General features: G+C 46.0%; 1 protein-coding gene across 22 annotated transcripts in view; it reads right to left on the bottom strand.

The window, feature by feature from the left end:
* Positions 1–26109, bottom strand: part of DYSF (dysferlin) — a 222362-nt gene that overhangs the window by 20670 nt on the left and 175583 nt on the right. For all 22 annotated transcript variants that reach the window (XM_082671898.1, XM_082671901.1, XM_082671904.1 and 19 more), the window contains 10 exons: positions 18441–18539; positions 10752–10880; positions 10290–10445; positions 8690–8781; positions 5937–6107; positions 5210–5352; positions 3017–3156; positions 1720–1808; positions 1378–1473; positions 830–971 (listed from right to left, as the gene is read on the bottom strand). In XM_082671898.1, the coding sequence (XP_082528024.1) occupies positions 830–971; positions 1378–1473; positions 1720–1808; positions 3017–3156; positions 5210–5352; positions 5937–6107; positions 8690–8781; positions 10290–10445; positions 10752–10880; positions 18441–18539 (1257 nt within the window). The remainder of the gene's footprint in view (positions 1–829; positions 972–1377; positions 1474–1719; positions 1809–3016; positions 3157–5209; positions 5353–5936; positions 6108–8689; positions 8782–10289; positions 10446–10751; positions 10881–18440; positions 18540–26109) is intronic.

Genomic DNA, 26109 nt, shown 5'->3' with positions numbered 1-26109 from the left:
GATTCTAGGCGGGACGCCGTAGTTAGAAGCTCCGACAGAGGGGCCCTCCGCCTCCGGAAGCTGCCTGCCCACGGCACCCTCCTCACCGCGCTCTGGGGGCTGCTCCCTAAGGGCAGGCTCGGGGCCACCACCCGCCTTGGGACCCGCCTATTTCAGGAGGAGAGAGTTCACGGCCCAGATGAGGCCTCAACTAGAAGATGCTAACCCACAAAGAGCTGAGGTCTCTGGAGCTGCCCCTTCCCCCGGCTGAGGCACCGGGCCTCCCCAGGTCTGAGAGATACTAGCCTGGACAGTGGCCACAGGCCCCAGGCACAGAAATGGGAGAAAGGGGGAAGCAGCAGGGACTTGGCTAAGCAACACCCGATCCTAGCGGGTGGCCAGACAGCCCAAACCGAAGGCCAGACAGCCCTCTGGGGCCACTCTCCCTAGGGGTTCTGCCCCACCGCTCTCTGATGACCGTGCTGGGTTTCCTTACCAATGTTCTCCCCACTCTGAGCCCACGGCCCTCCCTGCGGCTTGGTCTGTTAGGATTTGGACTTAGCTCCATACAGTGGTTGTAGCGCTGGCGTGGGGGAGATTGTGGGATGGCAGCAATGCTAACGATGGCGATGATGGCAGAAGTAGGAGGAGTGGGCGTGGTGGACGTGGTGGTGGTGGTGACGCCGGCAGTGATGGGACAATGGTGGTGGCTGTTACGCAGCGGTAGCCGAGGTGGCTCCAGCAATGGCGGGGCAGCGGCAGGAGTATGACAGTGACACGGCCGACAGTGATCAGGCTGCTGTTCGACAGCCCTGGGACGAGCACCCCTGGGGACAGGAATGGCACCCACCTTCTTGGAGACAGTGCAGACTTGCTCAGCTGGCAGGTAGTCAAAAGGGAAGATGAACCTCCAGTTAAAGTTGCCTTCGCCTCCCAGGGACCGGTAATGCACGTCTGTCTTCTGCTTGTGCTCTTCAAAGCCGACCATCCAACTAGACACACACAGTTTCGAGAACACGGCTAACTAAGGTCTCCACCGCAATACGCAGCCTCGACGTAAGCAAACAAGGAACTAAGAAGGTCATTGAACTCGGTAAGCAATAAAGGAAAAATAACTTGATGTACCAAATGTGTCATAAATTTCAAAATGTTCTCACGTCTCTCTTGAGGGATATCCTCAAGCCTTGTAAGTTCAGTGCAAAGATTCATGTGGAAGAAGAAATCTGGTGGGGGTTGACTCCCCAGAGGCAGAGACCACTCCCATAAGGCCCTCCTTCCTTTCTTGTTCTCCCCCTTCCCTACCCCAGAGTTCCCCCTTTCCCAACCAACCACCACCCCCGAGGGAGCAGAGGCGACACCGTGGAGTCGGGACGGGTGGGAAGGAGGGTGACTTCCTACCCTTTCACATAAATGTCGCTCATCTTCTCCCCGGTGATGCTGAGGTCGTCCAGGATCACATCCTTGGTGTTCCAAATAATACAACGCAGGAAAAACCTGCAGAGAAGGATGACTCAAATCCACGTGGATTTCCCACCAAAGGGTGGGCAGTCCTTGTCCGAGAAGCCGAGAAGTCAGCTCACCCAAGACTCTGCTGCTTGCCCGGCTGGACACTTGGCCAGACCCGCACAAGAGTGAGGCCTGAGTGGCCCAAAGCCTGGCCCGAGAGCCACCGCCTGCTCCCACCCGCAGCAACCAGTCCACCACCCTGCTCAGCTCTGAGCCTGGGCTGGGGTAAGTCACCTTCTGGCTCTCCGTGGGGTGATGTTGAAAGGAGGTCCCGGCCGCCCCAGGGCCTTTGGAAACAGGTCGATCCACATCTGCAGCTTCCCCTGGGGAGGGAGACATGACCCTGCTCTCTCGCCACCCTCTTCATTCAACCAACATCTCCTGACCACCCGCTCTGCACTGGATACTTGGAGCACAGGACAGGGAAACCCCAGGCCCTGCATGGAGAGGCTCAGCACACTGTAGGAGAGATGCCCTCAAGGGGACCATAGGGTCAACCACAGGGGTGAGCCCACTGCCCCACAGGCCGCGGACTGGGGTAGCACCTGGGGATCAGGGGTCAGGGCAGCTCTCTGGAGACAGCGATGTTTGCTGAGTCTCACTGTGCCAGGCGGAAGAGGGCAGGGGGCAGTCGGCCTTGGGGATGGTGTACACAGTTGTGGAGGCTCAGAGAGCATGGTTTAGTGATGGGGGCTCAGAGGGTTTCCACGACAGGAAACCACTCTACCTGCCACCACTTAGCTCCCTCTTTCTCTGCGAGCCAGCGGTTATCTCTGTCCCCATCTTACAGAAGAAGGAGCAGGGATTGACCTAACTTCTTCTGGTTCACATGAGCGTGAAAGAGCTGACATTTCAACACCTGCAGTGCCACTCTGGGGAGCTGGTGGCCACGCCACCAAGGGGAGGAGAGCTCAGCTCCAAAGAGCAGAGAGGATGTTCTCTGCATGTCCACAAAGGCACCTTAGTGCCACAAAGGCTGCCTCGGCCCATCTCTGCCTGGAACATTTTCTCTCCTCCCCCTCCTCCAAACCCCTCCAGGAAGCCTCCGCACGTCACCCCTGGGCCTGCTGTCCCTCTGCCCTCCCTCCCTCTGCCTGGGAGCATTCCCCTGGCCCTCCTGATGGCTGCTCTGCCTCTCTGTCATAGGCTCGCCCTGTCTGAACTCCCCACTGCCCAGCACAGGGTTGGCCATCTGCAATGTCACTGATGGCAGGGGAGGACTCCCTGTGGCCAGGCTGAAACAGCGAGGCTTCAGAATGACCTGTGGGCAGCCAGAGGTCCAGCCTACACGGGGATGGAGGAGAAGCCTCATTCCCCAGGCCCTGAGGCCTGCAGGCAGCCAGGGGAGGCCAGGCTCAAGAGGTCCCCTTGTGGGCCAACAATGGTAACCATTCAGGCTGTGGAGAAACTCCACAACGAGGGATTAGCCAAATCCTGAGGTCTCCACTGGTGCTTCTGGGATATCCAAGCTGTTCTTGGGGAGGGGTAGCTGAGGGTCAGGGGCTCTGGGGCCCGAGGGTGGAGGTCCTACCTGCTCGATGTCCGGCTGCAGGGGACTATAGAGGGGCCGGGACTCCACGTGCTCAGGGACCAGGCCCTGCTGCCGGAGGACATGCAAGGCCAGACGCTCCTCCACTGGGCCCAGGTGTGGGTTCGGGACCCTGCCAGCCTCTGCCCCAGAGAGAAGACAAAAAAATTGCCAGGACAGAGTGAGCAGGAGATGGTAGGGGGGCCTGAGGGCCTCGGGAAGCTGTTAACCCTGCAGCCTCACCCCTAGCCCAGACACAGTTCTTCTGGTCCTCACGTCTCGTTCTCTGTAAGGGAAACCTCGTTGTCCACAGGCTCTGGGCTTAAAATCCAGACTCCCCATTGCCACCAACTCTATCAAGGCTCTTCTGCAAGCTCTCCTTCCTTTTTCCCACCCAATACAAATTCTCCCCACCCTCCAAAGCCCACTCCTTCCAGGAAGCCCTTCCAGATTGCTCTCAACTCTGAGGCTCCACAACTCTTCTCCCAGATTGGGCATCTAAGTGCTCTCAGTAGTATTCTCTGTTTCATGCAATCTCTTTGATTAGTAGCAGTAACTAAAATAATAGCAGTAACAGAGAACACTTATAAAGCAGGAGCCAGGCACTGCTCTTCATAAATATTGACAGGGCTTGATCCTCAAAGTAACCCTAAAAGGTAAGTGCTATTATTAGCCCCATTTCAGAGATGACAGACACGAAGCCAGGCAGCCACACAGCTGGGGAGCAGGGCAGCTGAGATCACACACTCATTAGGAAAGGCGCATGACTGGATGTGAATACCCCTCCCCTCCCCTGCGTGCTTCCCAGGTACAGCTCTACCTGCCAGGGGTTGGGTCAGGGACCGGTACTGTGGATGGGGTGAGGACACGGCGGTGGTTCTGACCCTGACAAGCCCGGCCAACCAGCCAGCAACATGAACTTGGAGCCCCCTTGACAGAGACCTTGACTGGTGGTAGGAGGGTCCACACGTGTCTATACACACGTACACACACAGGTCTGTGCACTCAGGTGTGCCCACGTTCACCAGCACAGATTCTAACGTACACACACATACACACGTTCATCCGTCAAACCTGCCCTGCCCACTTTAATAGGTACCACTAAGGAAGCAGCACGGCATTGCAGAAGGACCACCGGGCCAGGAACCTGATTCTGCCTCTAACCAGCTGCGTGACTTTGGGCAGGTTGTTAACCACTCGTGGTCTGAACGGCCTCATCTGCAAAAACAGGGAGACGTCAGGCCTCACCAACTCTAGCTTTCTGGCTTTCTTTTCCTATGAATTTATGACCATGAGCCCTGGTTCCTGTGCTTAAGCTGCTCACAGACTAGCAGAAAGAAATGAGACCACCCCTAAAACAGATGCACGTTCTACAGGAAAAGAGACTGGGGGAGGGGTTAGGGCCTAATGGAAAGGAGCCTGGCTCAGCCACGACGTTGGAGAATCAGAGAAACGAAGAAGGAGGAGGGGGATTTGAGGTGAGGGAGCCAAAGCCTCCCTCCTCTTTTACAACCTCAGTACCAGCTCTGACATCAAACATCTCCGAAACCAGCAGGAGGCGAGGGGCCAGCTGGGTCTGCAAACACCTCTGGGGAGTCTGAGCTGCTCTGGGTGGGCCGTGCAGGCCTATGAGCATCTCAGACACGCGGGGAGCACATGGCAGGACCCTTGGCATGAGCATGAGACAGATCCAGAGCATTAGGCAAGACGGGGGCTACAGGGCTTCCTGCCACCCTTTGGATGTATCAGGTAAAGGAGTTGGGACTGGGGGCTCAGAAGGTACCGTCAAGGTGAAGCTGGCAGACTAGTATGATTAAGTAGAAAACTTTCTCAGCGGTGGGCTCTACCCAAACTCTGACCAGTCTGCCCACACAAAGCCAGAAGCAGACTGATCCTAACCATGACCCTGATCCTGGCTTCAGACTCACCCCTCATCTTGCCTCAGACAGGCCCCAACCTGGTCTTAGACTGAGCTCTGACCCTGACCCACCCTCACTGTGGCCCCACCTTGACCTCTAATTTTCACAATGGTGTCCCAGGTAAGTACTGGTCCCAAGAATACCAAGTGCAAGTTTAGTCCATCTGTGCTGCCCTGGAGAGACTCAAGACCACACCGTGCTGGTGTGGGTTGTGTCCAGTGGTTACATCCAGCAGGAGAGGACCCACAAGAGAGAGGGCGAGAGAGGGAGAACTCACCTATTTCTTCGATGGTGTATTCTTTATCCTGAAACACTACACGGTCTGTCCGGTACACGGGGGCCTTGACTCTGCGCTGCTGGCAAAACAGGTGGAGGAGCTGAGAGGGATGGAGCTGATCCCGCCACTGGTTGGGTCCAGAGCTGAGGCCCAAACACAAGACAAAGATGAGACGCTCCAGGACACTAATGGGGGCAGAGGTGTGTGCAGTGACCTATGCACCCACACGCACGGCATCACCCACCCTTCACTTTGCCTGTGGGCACCCTGTGTGATTGTTCATCATGACCGGGGAGCCCACTTCACACACATGGAGGTGGAACTGAAATGTTTCCAATTTCCAGCTTTAACGAATCAGACCCAGACAAGACCCAAGTTGGCAGGAAGTGGGTGGGGCTGGCCACACGTGAGTTCACCTTGGGGCCCAGCGGGGCTGTGTGTCCCATTGTCTGTCTCCCTTCTCCTTCCCCTCTCCAGGCCCTCTACGGTGCCTTAAGGAGAACTTGATTATAGACGTGAGGAAGAGCTGGGTTCTTAGCTTCAGATAAGCACGTTCAAGTGCTAATCCCACCACTTACAAGTCCAGGTCTCAGTTTCCATATCTATGGAGTGGGGATAAGACCTGGGCTGACTGAGAGAGACAGTGTCTGTGCTGTGCTAGGCCCAGGTTGGCACACAGTCAGGGCTCGGCCCACAGTCAGGGAAGCAGCCAGTGCCCTGCACCTACATGCAGTAGGTCTGGGGGAGTCCGCAGCGAGCCCCAAACTTGGACAGCAGCCTGTTCTCCAGGTCGATAACCGTCTCCCCGATCTTTTCATCCTTGGAGAGGAGGTCGTAGTCATAGAGGGTAACCTTCAGGTCCTTCTCCAGAGGCAGAGTGCAGGTCAGCTCGAACATCCTATTGTGGGGGTAGGCGGTTGTCATGACGACGCCAGCTCCCAGAGGTCACCGGACACAGTGCAAACTCAAGTGGGTGGCAAGGCTGGAGCAAGAGCTAGAAAGCCACCCCTGGTGTCTCCTCCTCCTGTCCCAGGACTGGCCTGCAGTCCACCCTCCTCGAGCCTCCTATAGCTCTTACAGCACACCACCCACAGCGCTCCCAGTGCTGGGCTTGTCTGAGTGTGTGTGGTGTGTGTGTGTGTGTGTGTGTGTGTGTGTGTGCGGTATTCCCAAATAATCTGAGCTGGGCATATAGCAGATGCCTGCCTGATGGACCACAGAATGGACGAATGAAATGGAGCACAAGGTTAAAAATGAAGTTTCAACCAGGACACCTGGAGACAAGAGATGTGAAACTCCAGAGCCAGGTGCCAGAACTCCAGAAATTTACCAAGGGCATGGCCTGGGATCCACTTTCCGGACTCCTGGGGCCTCACCACTCCTTCTGGAGTGGGATTAAGAGAGGATTTGTGAGTCCTGCCGTGCTCTGAGACCCCCCGTCACCTCCCACGGAGGTCAAGTGTAGAAGTGCTGTCCCTTCTCCCCTGAAATGAGTTCCCTGCAGGAGGGACACACAAGCCTGGCACCCGAGCTGTGGTGGAGGAAGCACAAGCAGCTTGTAGCGAGAGGAGGTGGGGGCACGTTTGGGAGGAGCTGAGCTCCCGTCCTGGCTGGGCGCGGAACTGCAGCGCTGCCAGCGGAGCAGGGGGCGGCTGCTCTGAAGCCTGTCCCACGGGATCTGGGGCTCCAACAGCGAGAGACTGTGGGGCGGCCCATCTGAGAACGGGTTGCGGGGTATGGGAGAGGGACACCCGCTACAGGGACACAGCACCTGCCACATCCCAGGAGCTATGTTAGGAGGGCTCAGGGGGTGTCTGAAAAGCCCACAGGAAAGCAAACATCTGCCACCCCAAGGGTGCCGGATGGGGCAAAGTCAGCACTTGAGATGGGCCCCTCCTCTCACACAGGCTCCCCAGTCCTAGACCTGCAAGTATGGCGAAGGACGGCAGGAAGGGGCGGGGGGGACACTGGGCAAAGACCCTCCTCCCCTCCGCACACACCCCCAAGGTGCACACGCTGTGCCCAAGGTGGACGCAGCTGCGAGAGGGAGCGACCGCCCTCCAGCCATCCGGCGTGCTCCTGATGACACACGAACGCCGTTCTGGTTATCAACTTGAGACGGTGGGCTGACGGCAAAGCGGACTGTCTAAAGCTGAGCGGAAAGTGGCCTGCCTGCCAGTTTCCACTCAGGGAGTGAGGAAGGTCACCCGCACAGAATAAATGTCTACAGGAAACTGGCAGACAAAATCAGAGTTGTGTCTGATTATGTCCCATGAATTCTGCTGGTCAACACGTGGGTGATAGAAACAAAGAGCTTCTGCTGTGGACTCTCAGAGGCTTGATCCCCCAAGCAGAGCAGGCGGCCGTGATCCGAGGGGGATGGTGAAACAGAGAGGGAGAGGCGTGTTTCTACACGAGCTCCCCTCCCCTGCCCTGGGCCCTGCGCGGTCCCGTCAGCATGGGGCCCCACGCTGGCCACTGGGGCTCACCAAACAGGGTTCTTCTCTTCCACTCACCATCCTCCCCGCAGCCCTTCCCTCCAGTTCCAGCCTGGCAGTGGCTCATCATTGGCCAGGACTGTTTCCCCTTCAAAAATGGCATTTCCCCTGGCTGATTGGGTCTCTCTGCAGGGCCAGATGACTACAACTAACTCAAGAGACACCGGTTCATGAATCCAGTGTGTCGCTTGACAATATCGGTACATGCCTTCTCCTACAGGTGCTAGAGAAATAACTGCCAGCTTCCCTCAAGATTCTCCTTTCTCTGCCCTAAATACGCTCGCATCCAAACAGCAAGCAAGTCAGGAAGCCTGGGAACTACTCCCATGCAATGGGCACTGCTTCCTCCTTCCCTCGTTCTTAGATTTTAGGAAGCATTTTACCCTCTTGAGTCCACATCCTTCCGCTATCTGCCACAGATGAACGTGCAACAGTAAAAGAGAATAACTACTAAATGTAATAGGAATCCTGGATTGGATCCTGAAACAGTAAAGGGGCATTAATGGAAAAATCGGCAAAATCCTAAGAGTCTAGAGTTTAGTTAATAGTAATGCGCCAATATCAATTTCTTAATTTTGATACATGTACCATGGTTAGGTAGGAATGTTAATGGCGGAGGAAATTGAGTGATGGGTATATGAAAACTATAGTATCTTTGTAACTTTTCTGTAAATCTAAAATTATTCCAAAGTAAAAGTTGATCTAAAAAAAAGAAGAATTAGCAAATGCATGCTCTGGGTTTCCATTTAGATTTCTGATCTTCAAGGTAATTGTTTAACTAGGAGCTTCTGCAAGGACTCAAGCCTTTAGCGCTTAAGGAAGCGCTAGCTGAGGTTACACCCTTACAGACATGCAAGATTTAGGGAACACAGCTTTGCTCCAGGAGATGGGGACTTCCCAGTGGCAGCCACATCTCTCCCGCTGGGCTGTGGGTGATCCAGACTGGCACCTCCACCCCAAGACCCAAGCCACCCCAACTTACTTTCCAAACACAGGCTCCAGAGTACAGGGGATGTAGCTGTCCTGGTCACTCACCGACTTCTTCCCTATGGAGATCCTGATGTAAGGATCACACTGGAGGAGGAGAAGGAAACACTTCAGCGACATAACCTTCCCAACACGCTTCTGAGGCTCCTTCATTGCTCTGCCCCTCAAAGGGGCAAGGGGGCCTACCATCAAGAAGCTGCCTCCCGCCAGGCCAGCAGCCCCACCCAGCACACCACCCCCGATGTGGGCTTCTAGCCTCGGCTCTGGCAGTGGAAACTGGGCGCCTAAGTCCCCCATACTCCCAATCCACTGCCCCACTGGGAGAGGGCGGGTGGGGGCCAGGCCCATATCCTCAGAAACATGCCAGCTTGTGTGACATATGTGACTGGGCCAAGCTGGGGTCCTGTCTGTGACCTCTGCTTCAGCAGGTGGAGAGGGCCAGACTTTTTCAGCCCAGCGCAGCCTCCCACAAGCAGCAGCATTCCCTCAACTAGCCTCTGGAGCAGCCAGGGTCTCGGCACCAGGAAGGCTTGAAGTATATAAACTTGACCACAGCCACGTCTTGGAGGCCATCGGTGGTGCCTGGGCGGGGACTGTTCCATCTCTCCCTGTGATCTCCCAGCAGGGCATGGGCAGCTTTTCTCACCTTGAAAAGCAGGGCAGCAGGGATTGGACACCAGGCCCCTACCCACAACCTAGGACACAGGCTAGGCCTGCACCTGTCTAAGACAAGAGAAGACCCTAGCCTCGTACCTCTGAACCCCACTGTCTCCCACTCCTGCCTCGCCACTTCCTCTTACTCTCTCTTCCCAACTTTACTCTGTTCCTCCCCCCATCTCCGGGTAGCTCCAGACTCCCGCCCTCCCTCAAGCTCCCCTCCTTCGCTCAGGGTCAGGACTAGAGTAGGTCAGTGAGGTACTCGCCTCAGGCACAAAATTTAAGGGAAAGACAAAAAAGCTTAGTCATCAAAATAAACAACATTTTAATGTGATATTTTAAAAATTAAAACCAGCACCAACAGTCCATGATGAAGAAAATATCAAAGTTTTAAATAAAGACAGGATCAGGACTGCTGATTTTTCCTTTTGCCTCAGGCTCCGCCATGGCCAGGCCAGCACAGTTACCCATCATGCTCTACCCCTCCTTCTTCCCTCCCCACCCCACCCTTGAAAGTCCCACAAAGTCCTGCCCCAGTCTACACCATCAATGTCCCTTGTCCTTATGCCTTATCCTTGTGCTAAACCTACACTGAGTCTGCTCTCAAACCTTTGCCAAGGTTTCTGACTCCTCCTAAAATATGGTTTTCTTCTCCCTCCCAGCCTATCAAAACTCCATCAATGCTTAAGAATCCTATTCCTTCCAGGAAGTCTTCCCCATTATTCCAAAGTCTTGTATTGACTTTGGCCTTTTCTGACCTGGAACACTTGGCCTTGATAGAACTCCAATGCAGTCCCACCTCAGGTTTGTACATCTTTGTCTGGTGTCCCCACTTACTGTGAACTCCCTGGGGCAAAGAGTGTATCCAAATTCTGCAGCCTCTTTGTACCCCAGCCTACCATTTATTCCAGGGGAGGTGAGAGCTCTAGGAATGTTACCTTCCCATTGGGGTCCTTGGGCTGCAGGCCAAACGCTCGGATAATGTAGATGCGGACCAGGCATTCCTGGGGCCCCTGGGAAGCCAGCTGGTGGAACTGTCTTGGGGGAATGGGGATGGCCGGGTCTTCTGGGAGGGGATAAATTTTGAAGAGGCCCTGAACAGAAGGAAGGGTCAAGTTTAATTTTCATCCTCAGTGTCACCAATACAATCACCACTATGTCCCTTACTCTCATCACCACTACAATCACTAAGCCCAATGCCATCCCATCACCCCCATCGCATTCTGCATCAGCAGCATCACCGTCACCACCATCATCTCCATCACCCACATGGTCACCAACTGCAGCACTGGGGTCATTACTGATGTTACTACAGTACTTCTGCCCCCACCCCCTTCACTCATGGCTGCCACTCCAGTCTTGGGCCTCCCTGGGTTAGAGATGTGTCCTCAAGGACTTACCTTAAACTCCCCAATGACAGATGGGTCTTCCATCTCCTCCTGAGTCTTGCCCCGGTAGAGCTTGAAGGTGTTACAAAAGTCAGACAGGCCCTCAAAGTCCTTCACATTCTCCAGTGGTGTGTCATAGACCTGCCACATGGGGGGACAAAAGAGGGGGACAAAGGAAAGAGGGAAAGAAGAGGGACAGCAAGGAAAGAGGAAACATGACAGTATTCAAGTAAAGGAAAGGAGAGAAAGGACAGAGAAGAAAATGAGGGGGAAAAGCCATAAGCAAATTAGAGAACAAAGGTCAAGAGGAAGGCAGGTGGAGGTAAGAGAGGGGGCCAAGAAGGAAGAGAGGCAGAGAAGAAGAGAACAAAGGCAGAGATAAAAAGGATGCAAATCATGGAGATGAGAGAGAGAAACGGGGTGGAGGGGGAACCAGAGAAGGGAGTAAGAGGGGAAGACATTTGTTCAGCAATGTTGGAAAACAGGGTTTTCTGATTAATCCAATATTCTAGATACCCGAGAGTCATCAGATATATGGGTGGTGCATTTTTTGAGAATAAGATCACAGTCAAACAAATAAATGAAAAGTTAACTGACTTTTTACTTGAAGATCAAGACAGAACTCTAGAAGATTCACAAGTCAGCAAAATCCTTACTGTCCAGGATGTCCAAATGGCGGTGGATCAAATACTGGGCTGAGGATGTATTTTGAGCACCACTTTAAATTTGTCAACTCAATTTATTTGTCTCTCCTCTCAAACAATGACTTTTACTTGTTAGAGCATTGCTTAGACCTAAATGAAGCAGTAGTCTTCTATTATAGATGATTAAATGTACTTAATTAATAGTGATATTAACCCACTTAATATACATGCTAAAATTGGTTATAATCTGAAACTGACTGGCAAGACCGTCGGCCCTCCATATCTGCGGATTCCATGTGTTGAATCTGCAAATATGCAACCCGCGGGCACAGAGGGCCTACTGTACTTCAGGTAAGTCCCTTTCTCATCTCGCTAAACATTTTTTCTCATTAGGCCGAGCTCTAGTTCTATCTCTTCCATGAAGCTCAAGTTCTATCTCTTCTAAGAAATAATTAATTACGTGAGTGATATAGCTTCATTATTAAAAATTAGAAAATGTAAGTAGATATAAAGAAAATATTATTATTGCCTTAAATTCTGATTTCCAAAAATGACAACTAATTATTTGGTTAACATTTGGTATGTATCATTTTGAATATTTTCTTGCCATATTTATATAGTTGCATCATTTCAGTCAAAAGACCAATTCTTCAAGGTGTCTATACTACCGTTTTCACTTTCTTATTTCTGCTTCTATTTCTATTATTTTGTTCTACTATTTTAAGGATTTTTTTTCTTCTAATTTCTTCAGTTGAAATTTTAATTACTTTGTTCCCTCTTTTCTGATAAGGAAAACACTTATTGCTATGAAATTGCCTCTGCTTACTACTGTCTTAGTATTGCCCCATTTGTTTTCATGTATAATGTGTTCATTTTTCTTTTCTTGGCATTCCATAATTATAGTTTTATTTTTACTTTTTGATCTAAAATCTATATGTGTAATTAGTTTTCTTTCTTTTGTTTTAACGTAAGTTTTTAAGGCTATAAACTTCCTCTGAATAGTGCTTTAACTGTAACCAGTAAGTTCTAAAAGGTAGGGTTTTATCCTTGCTTCCCAGATATTCTGCAATTTCTCTTATATTTTCTCTTTCACCAAGAATTGTTAAAAGAGAGTTGATTTTTTAAAAATTTTCCAGATAGAAGTTTTCTTGTGCTTTTGAGCTTGTTATTAATTTCTAATTTTATGGCATTATATTCAGAAAACATTGTCAGTGTTTCGTCACTTTTTGAATTTTATTAAGATTTTCTTTATGCTCTATCACATGGTCGATTTTTGTTTTGGAGTTTTTTAAATTAATTTTTATTGGGGTATAGTTGCTTTACAATATTGTGTTAGTTTCTGCTGTGCAGCAAAGTGAATCAGTTATACGTATACATACATCCACTCTTTTTTAGATTTCCTTCCCACTTAGGTCATCACAGAGCACTAAGTAGAGTTCCCTGTGCTATACAGTAGGTTCTCATTAGTTATCTATTTTATACATAGTAGTGTATATATGCCAGTTTTGTAAATGTGCCATAGGGGTGTCTCTATTTTCAAGCTACCAGGTTCAATCAGGTTAGTAATTACTTTAGTCTTCTATATCCTCTCATGCTTTTGTCCCCTTGATCTGACATGAACTGAGAAAAGTGAATTAAAATCTCCGCCACAAACCAGTATATTTCTATTTCTTCTTCTATCTCTTGTAATTTCTGTTTTGTAAATATTGAGGTATATTTAGCACATAGATATTCTCATGACCATCATAACTAGGAATTGCAGCATTTAGCATTCTAAAGTGCCATTCTTTGTCTCATCTAATTTGGGGGACCTGTGTATGCTCTCATCTAATATTAAGATTGTGACTTCTGCTTTCTTTTCATCTGCATTTGCCTGGCACACACTTTCTCAATCGTTGATATTCAACTTTTATGAAGTGTTTTATTTTAGAGTTAGATTTTGCTTTGAGATCTGCTTTAAATTTTGTGATTAATAAATGATTGATATGACATGTATTGATATGACAGATATGTTTGGTCTGGTTTTACATTTGTATTATATTTACATAGTCATGTAATATGTTTATATTATATTTCCTAGTTTCATAGGGTTTTTCTAAAAATCTTTGCATGGTCTGTTTTCTCTGTGTGTGTGTGTGTGTGTGTGTGTGTGTGTGTGTGTGTGTGTGTGTGTTTTAGTTTTTCTGAGAGCTAAAATGACCTGAGTTTATGCTCTAATATTATTGTGTCTTTAGGGGCAGTATTCATGGGTTCCCCACTATAGCAATGATAAAATAATCAAATTTCATCTTCCTCCCTCTCCCTCTCCATCACCTAGTTTTAGACAATATTATCTATCTTAATGTTTATGTTCGTGCTGTTTGCTTATAATTTGCTTATATGCCTATTATTTGATTTGCCAATTTTATTATTTATATATTACATATGTTAATAGCATAAACATACCTTTTAAACCACTTTAAGTGTACAGTTCAATGACATTAAGTACAGTCACACTTTTATGCTCCCATCACCACCATTTATCTCCAGAATTTTTTTCATCCTCCCCAGTTGAAACCCCAAACTCACTAAACAATAACTCCCTTTCTCCCCCCGCCCCCAGTGCCTGGCAACCATCATTCCACTTTCTGTCTCTATGAATTTATTACTCTAAGTACTGCACATGAGTGGAATCATACAGTATTTGCCCTTTTGCAACTAGCTTATTTCACTTAACATATGTCTTAAAGATTCACCCATGTTGTAGCATGGGTCAGAATTTCCTTCCCTTTTAAGGCTGAATAATATTTCATTGTATGTAATTACCATATTTTGTTTATTCATTCATCAGTCAATGGACATTTAGGTTGTTTCCATATTTCGTGATTTCCAATTTTAAATAATATCTGTCAATTCTATTTATTCTGTAATATGACTATCAGTGCCCTTACTCTGTATTCCATCCTCTTTCCTCTTTACCTAACTTTTGTCAGTTTTATCATTTCTACATTTTCAGTATATAAGGTATTTACATTCTGTCCAGCTACCCTAACCCTCCCATTTGTTTCCATCTTAGGCCTAAGGTAAAATATGCTCACAACCAGTCCTTTTGTTATGGTTTTCCCAGTTACCTCCAAGTTGAGATGGCTCCTAGATGAGCTCCAATTCATCCCGTAGGAGTCCCTCAAGACGGGCTCCTGGGAGCCATACTACCTGTCTCCTGAATGTGAATACCTGTGTGTCTGTAGCCTTTATGCTTGAAGGGCAGCTTGGCTGAATGTCAAATCCTTGGGTCACCCTTTCTTTCCCTGATGATCTTACACATGGTGCTCTATCATCTTTGCGCATTAAATGTTGTAGAGGAAGTGAAGTCACTTTGATTTCTTTCCTTTTTTAAATTATTTAAATTTGTGTGGGGGGAGAATGTATGTCTACCCAGAGAATTTTTTCTTTATCTCTAGTGTCCAATAACTACACTAGAATATGTCCCTGGGTTGACCAATCTGGGTCAATTTTTCCTGACACGCAGCAGACCTTCTAAGATGCATACTCAAGTATTCTTTCATTTCAGTGAAGTTTTATTAAACTATCAGCTGTTTGTTTTAGTTCCTTGTTTTGGTTGTCCTCCTTGTGGACTCCAATTATGCAAATGTTGGATCTCCTTTCCCTGACTACTATGTTTGTCATTTTCTCTTTATTCTTTTATAACTCTTTCTTTATTTCCATTTCATTCTGTCCTCTATGCCCCTTTCTGTGTTTTCCAATGTGGCAATTCTGTCCTGTGCTCCTTCCAATTTCATGTTTTCTTCTCCTTCTTTCCTGAATCTTACTAGCTCATATTTCACATCTTCTCATCTCACCAGCCCTTCGTTCTTTTATTTCTGCTTGCATTCTGACCACCCTATTTCTAAAAAGTTAACAGCAAAATCTTTCATCTCATCTGTTCCTTGGAGAAATTTTTCTGGTGGGTATATATATATCCTCTTCTTTTGGTTAAGTTTTGTTATATATTTTCTCTTCTTTTTTTCATAGTATTTTTAAATTAATACTGTGCTAATTTCTTTTTGTTATTACTTGTCACTAAATGTGTTAGATTTTCCTAGACCAGTTATTTCCTTTGTTCCCATAACAGAGGCAGGCTGTTCCCTACAAATATGGTTCATCTGTGTGATTCTTGTGTAGCTCCACCTTCTCTGTTTTCTCTGAACCAAATCAGGTCTAAGAAGCTTTTGTCACCAGCCTGAACCTGTCTCCAAAGTTCCCATGTCCATTGTTGTGAACAAAGGACATATTTTTATATTTTACAGTGAAACTTCAATTTCGGGAATTATATTTTTAACTATCTGTTATGAAAATTTTCAAGCACACACAAAAGTAAAGAGAATAGATAATAACTCCGCATGAATCCATAGCCTGTCTTAAATAATTATCCACATTCTTTTATTAGGAAGTATGGGGTTTTCTGAGATCAGCTACCACTATGACCTTTCATCATTTTCATGCATCTTCTCTTCATTTACTGCCGAGTGACTTCTACCCAATCTCAGTTGCCTTTGGACAGCCCTTACAAGTATTTTGGAGTCTGCGGGTTTTATTTGTTTCCAACTTTTACTGAAAATGAAGTTTGTGGGTTTGAATGATTTCCAAAGAGAAAAAGTGAAAAATGCTGACTTATGCAGCCATGTTCATACTGGAAGTCCCAATAAAATACTTTTTAAATTTCCAAGTGGTTGGTCTTTTTGTTTAAACTTTTGTTATTAATTTCTCATTTTATTGCATTTAAATCTGTCTTGTATGATTTCTGCTTTTGGTAGCCTATTACTAACCTAATATGTGATCAAATTTTGTAAGTGTTCTCTGAGCATTAGGAAAAATGCATTTTCCATTTTTAAATTATTTTTATTCTCTATTTTAAAGCTACTCTTGATGTAGCTTAGAAAATATTTACCTTGTTATTCAGATCTTTTATTTCCTTATTTATTGGTTGCCTGTTTCATCTGTCTAGGAAAGAGGTGCATTAAAATCACCACTGCAATTTTAATTTCTGTAATTTCATGCCTTCATTTGTGTGAGGTAGTACTTTATATATTCTTATCCATTTTTGCTTTAAGGATTTCTAAGCTTTATTGTTCCAAACATTAATGTTTGAGAGTTTTTGCACTGAGATGTATATCTTTTATTTATACAAAACACTCCATTTTGTTTCCTTTGCTTTTTACTTTAGTTTCTATCTGTTTCTCTTTTGTTCATACTTACTTTATTTTGTTTGCCAAAATATTTACTACTTTAGCCATTCTAAGTTGTATTGTCTTAGATGTGTCCTTTAAAGACATGATAATGAATTTTGACTTTTGATGAAGTCTGAGTCCTTATCACTTAGTAAAAGACTGTAACCCAGTTTTATTTATTAGGAAAATTAATATTCTTTTTCTATTGTGTTTTTCTATGATTTCTGCTTTTCTATGCTTTCTTGCTGTATCTTTGTTTTCTATCTTTCACTATTGTGACTATGAGTTGTCTTTTTTCCCCTATGATAGCAATTTCCAAAATATGGGTTTTTTTCCCCCACCCATTGTGTACTCCATTCTCTCCATAATACTACGAGCTATTTTTCAAAGACCCATGTTGGTGGTGGTGGTTACTGATCCCTAAAGAACCAGCATTTCTTCCAGATCTGCTTTTCCCCCCAGAAACAGGTTGAATGCATTTTGTTTTTAGACAGCCCATTTTCACTTGGAAACTGTCACAGATCTCAGAGAGGTCAAGCTGGTGGGCTGGGTGCCAGTTCAGCATCCGGCATCTGAGGGAGTGGCAAGGGTGCCAGGGCCATGGGCCACCCTGGCAGGAGTCCTCATTCTTACTTGGCTTTTCTCATTTTTTGGCAAGGCCACAGTACCACATGCCAGACTTAATGTGTCGGACCTTCTTCCTGGTACGCAAATAGTTCTGTCTCTTTGCCCAGCCTCACACACCCACCTACCAAGTCAACAAAGAACCTGCTGCCTGGGGAGGCCTGAGCCTTCTGACTGCTGCTGCCTGAGGCCTCATCTCTGCCCCTCCAGGTCTCCAGGTACAATCACATGGGGGCGTCCAACGTACCAGAGGCAGCTGTGGCCGCCTTGTGAGATCACCTTCCATACTGGTCACCCACCACTACAATAAGCCTCAAGCCTCCTTCACCTAGTCCCTGTTAGGGAGCTCCTTGGGCTTTTCTTGCATGTCTGACAGCCTTGGCCCCCTCTTGCTCTCTAGGTAGGGCTGCCAGGTTTAGCAAGTGAAAATACAGGCCACCCAGTTAAATTTGAATTTCGGATAAACAACAAATAGTTGTTATATAAGTACGTTCTGTGCAATATTTAAAGCAAATTTATACTCAAATATTATTCATTATATATCTGAAGTCCAGTGTAACTGAGCATCCTGAATTTTACCTGGTAACCCTCTCCATGACACTATGTAACTCCTTCAGGGAGTAATTTTGAGTCACCTCTGGTTATCTTTTTTAAAAGTAGTCTGCTTTTAAAAAGTATAACTGTATTTGTGGAATTTCCTCAAAATACCAGAATTTGGCTGACTCATCCCTGGTTTTGTGTTGTTTTTCGGGCTCTGGGGTTTTTTTCCACAGAAACAGAGTTTACCATATTTTTATATGTGCTAGGTAATTTCTATCCCAGTTGCAGAGGTGGGGGAATCAGAGGTACATTCTCACATTGACTTTCCTTTTTATTTTAATGGAAAATTTTTATAATAGAAAAGTTCAAATAACTTTAAGAGAGACAGAATAGTATAACAAATCCCTAAGTACCCATCTCCAAGCTTTAACAATTTTCAATATTTTGCAATTTCAATCAACTTTAATATTATGAACATCTATCACAGGGTGACCCACATCATCTAAATAATTCATCCTTACTTTTCTTGAGCATTTTAAAACAGATCCCAGGTATCATTTCACCCATAAATATATATGCATATACATATAGGTATACATATATTCTCTTTCAGTTGCATCTCCCGCTGCCCAGTGCACATGCCCAGGGACTGCTAGACTGAAGAGGACATTGTGAGGAGGGCTCACCTTTAGAGTGTCGAAGTCCTTCTCCAGGTAGGACCCGCACTTTTCCCTCTCCCCTATCGAGGCAAAGAATTTGCTCCACCAATCAATGAACTCCTCCTCCTGAGTGGGTAGAAAAAAAGAGACTGTTTCAGAAACAGAATTTGCCAAGCAAGTTTCTTCTGGACCAACACCAAGCAAGGCTGATGGGCTGGCCTGGACTGCAAATCTCTCCTGCTGGTGTGAGTTCGGGGGAGCAGAGAGCTGGAACTCTCTGCCTCTCCAGGGGCCAACTGTGCAGTCAGGAGAAAGGTCTTCACACCTGCTTGGTGTTGAGAGGCAGAGGCTCTCGCCCTGGCCCTGCCTACCTGCACCGTGTGATTCTGTTAAGCTCTTGGGGCCTCCCTTTTCCTTTCTGTGAAATGGGCATAATCATCACAGTCCCCCTGCATTCCAGGGGCATACTGAAGCTAAAATCAGAGGATACATAGGATAACTCTTTGGGGGGAAATGTCAATAAAGTGTTATTTATTAATAAAATACAGTACACCCAGGAAAACTCAGACCCCAAAGGGCTATCCTGATCCCCGCCAGACCACAGCCAAAAAAAAGCTTCCAAAATCAGAACTTAGTCTCCTGCAAGGTCAAATCAAGGCAGAGTCCCTGAAATTCAACGAATACTAAGTGCCCATTATTCAAAAGACACTATGCTCAATGGGGGAAATTAGGTGAGGAGAAAGGAAGTTAGTGACAACACACTCTCTGCCCCTTCCTTCCTTCGCTTATTCATATCTGTGGGCAAAGGTGGATGAGCCTGTTGGGGTACACACTGGTCTCCCCGCCGTTTATTCCTGGACAAGGCCCTCTTGGCTCTTGTGTCTAGAATGCTCCTTCAGCTGTGTCCTGTGCAGGTGTCTGGTCACTCAGGGAGTCAGCAAGCTCTCTGAAGGTGGGATTATCACTCTGCCTGGTCTCCCCCAAAACCCACGCAGGCCCAGGCACTGGGTCTGTGCTGCCGGTAAAGCTCTCCCAGTTCCATGGGAAGGGCCCAGGACAAGGTGTCAGGAGAGCCCATTCTGGGGTCCGCTTTCCTCCTCTGTATGAGGCGGTCAACTAGGGGATCTCTCAGGAGCTTGCTCTGATTCCATAAAATGAACTGAACCCCATCATGAGTTTCTGGAAATGCTGGTGCTCCCTTTAGACCAATGCCCAGTCCACCAAGCTCCACCTTATTAAGGGTTAGGACATGCTGTTCTACCTTATTAAGGGTTAGCACATGCTGCAGGCAGACAAAGGGAACTTGAACAGGTACAACGGGGACAGCGTGGACTGAGGTTCTCAGAGTCTCCACCCATCCTGGAAGTACGGCCCTAACACCATGTGTGTGGCCAGAATATGGTGCCTAGACAGAGCACCAAGTGGGTGCCAGAGTAAGGCTGAGTCTACAGAGAGTCTCTGTCTGACCAACTTACCAGGAGGATCTTCTGCAGCCAAAAAGGGGAAAAGAGGTTCAGATGGGTTAAGATACAGGGTAGCAGAGCTTTCTGAGTTGTAATGACTCTCAAAACAGCCAGCAAGGCAGACACCGCCCCTGATGTTTTAAGTTCAGTTTGAAGAAAAAGATGTCACGGATGAATAAACATACACAGACACACATATCAAACTCACCCAATCACGGACACACAAAAGAACATATTTACACAATCATGCCCAAGGAGATGTGTATGCTGAAACACACATATATCCCCCCAAAGTACACACGCTAACACACAGGCAAATATGTACACAGAAGTAGGAATGGTTAGAATGGAATTCAAGTTAGCTGTTTGATTCCTCTTAAGTCTTTCTTTTCTTCCCCAGCTCAGATACTTAAAGATCTGAGTTTATGACTCAGGCTCAGAGTCAGGCATAAAAAGGCAACAATCAGTGTATTTTGTACAAGGAAATGACAGGAACACGATAGCTGTGGGAAAGTCATTACATTTCCCTCAGTCTTGAAAAACCAAGTAAATTTTTTTAAAAAAAGAATATGGAGACAGAGATTCTGAGTAATATGATTAACAGTGCCATTTAAATACACAAACATCATGTTATCTAAAAACAGAACTTACACCTTCTTTTCCAGCACCATTGGAGCACTTAGAAAAAATTAAAAGCCACGTAGCCAATGTCAATAAAGTCCAAGGAATAAACCCATTACCAGTCACACTCTCTGACCTCAATAATAAAACTAGAAACTAATGAGAAACTCAAAAATTCCAACCTTTTAGAAATTTAAAGATGTACTCTTAAAACCCTTCTGAGTCAAAGGAAAAACCAAAACTAAAATCATAGATCCTTAGAAAATACCAAGAGTAAGAGGGCTATGCCTTAAAACTTGGTAGCCAAGTCTGTACTCAAAAGAAAATTTAGTCTTAAATATTCTTGCTTTTATACAAAAAGAATGAAAATAAATAACCTGATAACTCAAGAAGTTAGAGAAAAGTAGGAAGATAATTTGAAAATGATGAGTAGAATTATGGAGAATATTACAACTGATAATTCAATTCCAGAGAAAACTTTCAAAAGACCGAAAAAATAAACATTAGATTATTTACCAAATCTAATGTTAAAAAGTAGGTACACCATTAGGAATAAGAAAGATCAAATAAAAAGATATTATGGGGCTTCCCTGGTGGCTCAGTGGTTGAGAGTCCTCCTGCCGATGCAGGGGACACGGGTTCGTGCCCCATTCTGGGAAGATCCCACATGCCGCGGAGCGGCTGGGCCCGTGAGCCATGGCCGCTGAGCCTGCGTGTCCGGAGCCTGTGCTCTGCAACGGGAGAGGCCACAACAGTGAGAGGCCCGTGTACCGCAGGAAAAAAAAAAAAAAAACGATATCATGGAGAGAATAAAAATATTAAGAGATTTGCTACACCCAAATCAATGGAAAAAGCCTGGAAAATCTAGATGAAGTAGGTAACTTTCTAAAAATATATATAAATTGCCAAAATTAATTCAAAAGTAATAGAAAACATGAAGAGATCACTTCCTGAAAGTGGAAGAGATCTCAAAGAACTACCTCCAAAAAAGACATCAGGCCAAGATGGTTTCTTTGGAGGCAGGTTCTATCATTTTGTGAAGCCTGACCAGGGGACACACACACACACACACACACACACACACACACACACACACACATCAATCCTATTCCTGAACAGAGATATAAAGGTCCTAAATAAAATACTAACAAATAGATTGCAGCAGTAGATTTTGCATGGTCAGACTGGATTATTCCAGAATGCAGGAGTGGCTCAGTATCAATAAGCAAGGAGAGAAAACCCAAATAATCATCTATAACAGAAATTTGCAAACTATGGCCTGGTAGCCAGCCACCTGGTTTTGTAATTTACATATTGTCTGTGGCTGCCTCTTAACTACAACAGCAGAGCTGAGTAGTTGTGACAGAGACCTTATGTCCCCCAAACCTAAAGTATTTACTATCTGGCCATTTAAGAAGCTTATCAACCCCTGATCTATATAGGCAAAAAAGAAGGGAGTGTGAGGGGTTATAAAATTGTTATAAAATTTTTAGTTATTTCTCAATGAAGCTCTCATGAGTTAAGAGTAAAAGGAAACTTTCTTAGCATTGTAAAGACTATCTTCAAGCAATAGCCAGTATTGTACTTAACAGTACCAGGCTTTCTCCCAGAAGGGAGTCTGCCTCAGGGTTCAAATCCTGCCACTCCTAGCTGTGTGACCTTGGGCAAAACTTAACTTCTCTATGCCTCAATTATCTTGTCTGTAAAATGGAAAAACACTAGTACCAATTTGACAGAGTTATCGTGAGGAATAAATGAGTCGTATGTATAAAGTGCACAGAACAGTGCCTAGCACGGTGCTACTGACAATAGTATTGCTTTTTCGTGTGGACCAGGTTAGCTTCTGGCCAAGGGCTGGCTCTCTCACAGACTGCCAGCAGGAGCGTAGCTGGCCACAATCTTTCCAGAAGGAAATCTGGCTGCATGTTTCTACAGCCCCAAAAATGTGCCTACATTTTGACCCATCACTCCCATTCTAGAAATCTATTCAAAGAAAGTATTTATAGATATGCATAGAGATTTAACTACATTTATAACACGGAAAAACAACTTAAGCATCTGACAATAAGGAACTTCTGGGGTAAACTGTACATTCATGTGATTAAATGTTGTACAACATAAAAAAAATGATGTTGTAGAAATGTTTATTGACATGGAAAGTTATTCACAATGGATGAGATTTACAACAGGTTAAAAACTGAATAATGAGAATTCTTTTTAATTAAAGGATCAAACCCCAAATGTTCACAGCAATTATCTGTGAATGATAAGATTACAGATGTTTTGTTTATTCCTTTTATTCTTGTGTATCACTCAAAGTTTTCTAATTTTTCATTGTATGCATGTATTCCTTACATAATTTTAAAAATGAAAGATTTTAAAAATAAAGAACAATACAAGGATACTTCAAAACACACCACCAAGAAAATGAAAAGGTAATTCACTGAACAGGAGAAAATATTTGCCCATGTGTATCTGATAAGGGATTTGTAACCAGAATATATAGAGAACTCACACAATTCAATAATAAAAAGATGAATAACGCAATAAAAATGAGCCATGGATTAAAACAGACATTCCTTGAAAGAAGATACACAAATGGCCAATAAGCACATGAAAAGATGCTTAACATCGTTAGCCATCAAGGAAATGCAAATCAAAACCACAATGAGAGAACACACCACTAGGATGGCTATAACCAAAAAGTCAGATAATAACAAATGTTGGTAAAGATGTGGAGAAACTGAGACCCTCATCTACTTCTGGTGGAAATGTAACATGTTGCGGTCACTTTGGAGAATAGCCTGGCAGTTCCTTAAAAGATTAAACAGAGAGTAACCATATGACCCAGGAATTCTACACCTCATTATATATCCAAGAGAAATGAAAACTTAGGTCCTCACAAAAACTTGTACATGAATGTTCATAGCAGCATTATTCATAATAGCCCCAAAGTAGAAACAATCCAAATGTCCATCAATGGATAAAGAAAATGTGACGTACCCATACAATGGCACACTATTTGATAATAAAAAGCAGTGAAGAACTGATACATGTTACAACTTGGATGAACCTTGGAAACAGTATGCTAAATGAAAGAAGTTCTTATGTGGTCACAAAAGATCACATGGCATGATTTCATTTATATGAAATGTCCAGAATAAGCAAACCAATAGAGACAAAAAATAGATTAGTGGTTGGGAGGAAATGGGGGACAACTGCTCTTGGGGTACAGGATTTCTTTTTGGAATGATTAATATATTCTAAAGTTGATGATGGATGATGGTTGCACAACTCTGTTGATAAACTAAATGCCACTGAATTGTATGCTTTAAATAGGGGCTTGTATTTTTGTGGATTATCGCAAAAAAAAAGGTGTTAAAATAAAAAAGAACAGACGATAAAATACAAGCATATAACCTCTAACAGAAGAACAAAAGCAGAAATCTCAAGTATTTATTTTAAGGAAATTAGAGTTAAGATTTTTGGGGTTTTTTTTTTAAAAGAACTAGCAATTGACCACCAAACAGGACTTAAGTCTTACCACACTCAACTCTGCCCGAGAACTCTCAGCTGTAATTTCCTCCTCCCTCCAAGTTCCAGGTGATTTCTATGGCTGGTTCTCCTTAAGCAGACACACTGGTGAGGAGCAGGGCTGGTGACTTTCCTAACCCCTGGTAACCCCAGCTAGCCAGCTGCTCAGTGATTTCAGTCCCCCTTTTCTCCCTGCATCCCGTAGGTAAGTCCTCTTCTAATCGTCCTCATTCTTGACAGAAATGACACATGCAGCAGAATCATAATTTACATCCTAGTTAGTTTATATTTGGCCTCTTTGCCCTTCCCCACTTCTAAATTTCCTTGGCCCTCTCTTGCTCCATTGTGTTTCTGGCCAATCAAACATAGGTTTAAACCCAGCTCTTCCACATCACATCCAATGTGGCTGAACAATAGCAAACCAGAGGCTGGTCTCACTCCAAGTTCATGTCACAGCCTCAAGTGGGTCCATTGCTGTCATCCACTCCATCTCAACTCCCTGGTCCTCTGCTCTCCCCCCGCCGGACACGAGCATTCCACACCTTCTCCTTTCCTCTCAGCCCTCTAACACCTCCTCCCTGTCGTCACTCTGGGCCAGTGACCCTGCTTTCTCTTTCTCTTAGAACAGAAGCAATCAGAAGAGACCTCACCCCCTGCAAGCCCACCAGCACCGGCACCACACCCACCCCCCCTCCTGTTAAAAAGGTGCTCTGCTTGCACCCCGACCCAAGGCCACCCCTGCACTGGGTCATGCCCTCTGACCCATTCAAGGATGTGATCCTCTTCCCCCTCTCCTGTGTCATCACGCTTCCCTCTCTACTGGATCATTCCCATCGGCGTTCAAACATGTGACACTAGTCCCCCATCATTTAAAAAGAAAACCCTCAAACCGCACTTTTGGCTCCCACCTACTTTCTTTCTTCCTTTTGCAGAAAAACGTCTAGAGTTGTCTACACTTGTCTCTAATTCTTGTCTTTCCATTCGCTCTGCTCCACCGAAACTTGCCTGTCAAGGTCACCGAGGACTCAGGCCTCAAAAATCAACCAAGAGCAGTATTTGATAGAGGCAGTCACTTCCTGTCTTTGAAACATCCCCCTTGCTTTACAGAGCATCACGGTTGTGGTCCTCCCACCCTACTGGTCACGCCTTCCCAGTCTCTGCTGATTCCTCCTTGTCACCTGTGCTTTGATCATCTGAGTGGCCTGGGGCTCCAGGCTCAGACCCCTTCTCCTCCCCAACCACTCTTACTCCCTTGGGGTTCCCCTCGAGTCTGATGTCTTTAAATAACATATACACTGAGGAACCCCACGTGGAGCTCTCTCCAACCTGCATGACTCCTCTGAACTCCAGCTGCCTGTTTAACATCTCCGACTGGACATCTAATAAGCTTCTCGAATGTGCCATCTCCAGAATCCAATTCCTAATCACACCTCCCACCCGCCCACCTGCTCCTTCCACAGTCTTCCTCTTATAAGCAACTGCAACTCCTTCCTTCCAGATGCTCACGTCAAAACCCCCGAAGTCACTTTGGACTCTTCCTCATGTCCCACATTCCATCCATCGGCGAATCCTGTTGGCGCCACCTTCAGTACATACTCAGAATCAGACCGATTCTCCCCTATCACCACGGGCCTGGTCCCCATCATCTGGATTGTTTTGGGGGTTTTGTTTTTTTTTAAACATCTTTATTGGAGTATAATTGCTCTACAATGGTGTGTCAGTTTCTGCTTTATAATAAAGTGAATCGGCCATACATATACATATATCCCCGTATCTCTTCCCTCTTGCGTCTCCCTCCCACCCACCCTCCCTATCCCACCCCTCTAGGTGGTCACAAAGCACCGAGCTGATCTCCCTGTGCTATGCGGCTGCTTCCCACTAGCTATCTATTTTACGTTTGGTAGTGTATATATGTCCATGCCACTCTCTCACTTTGTCCCAGCTTACCCTTCCCCCTCCCCGTGTCCTCAAGTCCATTCTCTACATCTGTGTCTTTATTCCTGTCCGGCCCCTAGGTTCTTCAGAACTTTTTTTGTTTTGTTTTGTTTTTTTTAGATTCCATATATATGTGTTAGCAT

The sequence above is a fragment of the Grampus griseus genome, assembly GCF_964374135.1.
Source record: "Grampus griseus genome assembly, chromosome: 15".
In the NCBI taxonomy this organism is placed as follows: domain Eukaryota; kingdom Metazoa; phylum Chordata; class Mammalia; order Artiodactyla; family Delphinidae; genus Grampus; species Grampus griseus.
Note: the sequence above shows the minus strand (reverse complement) of the source record. Positions and strands in the feature narration are given on the sequence as shown.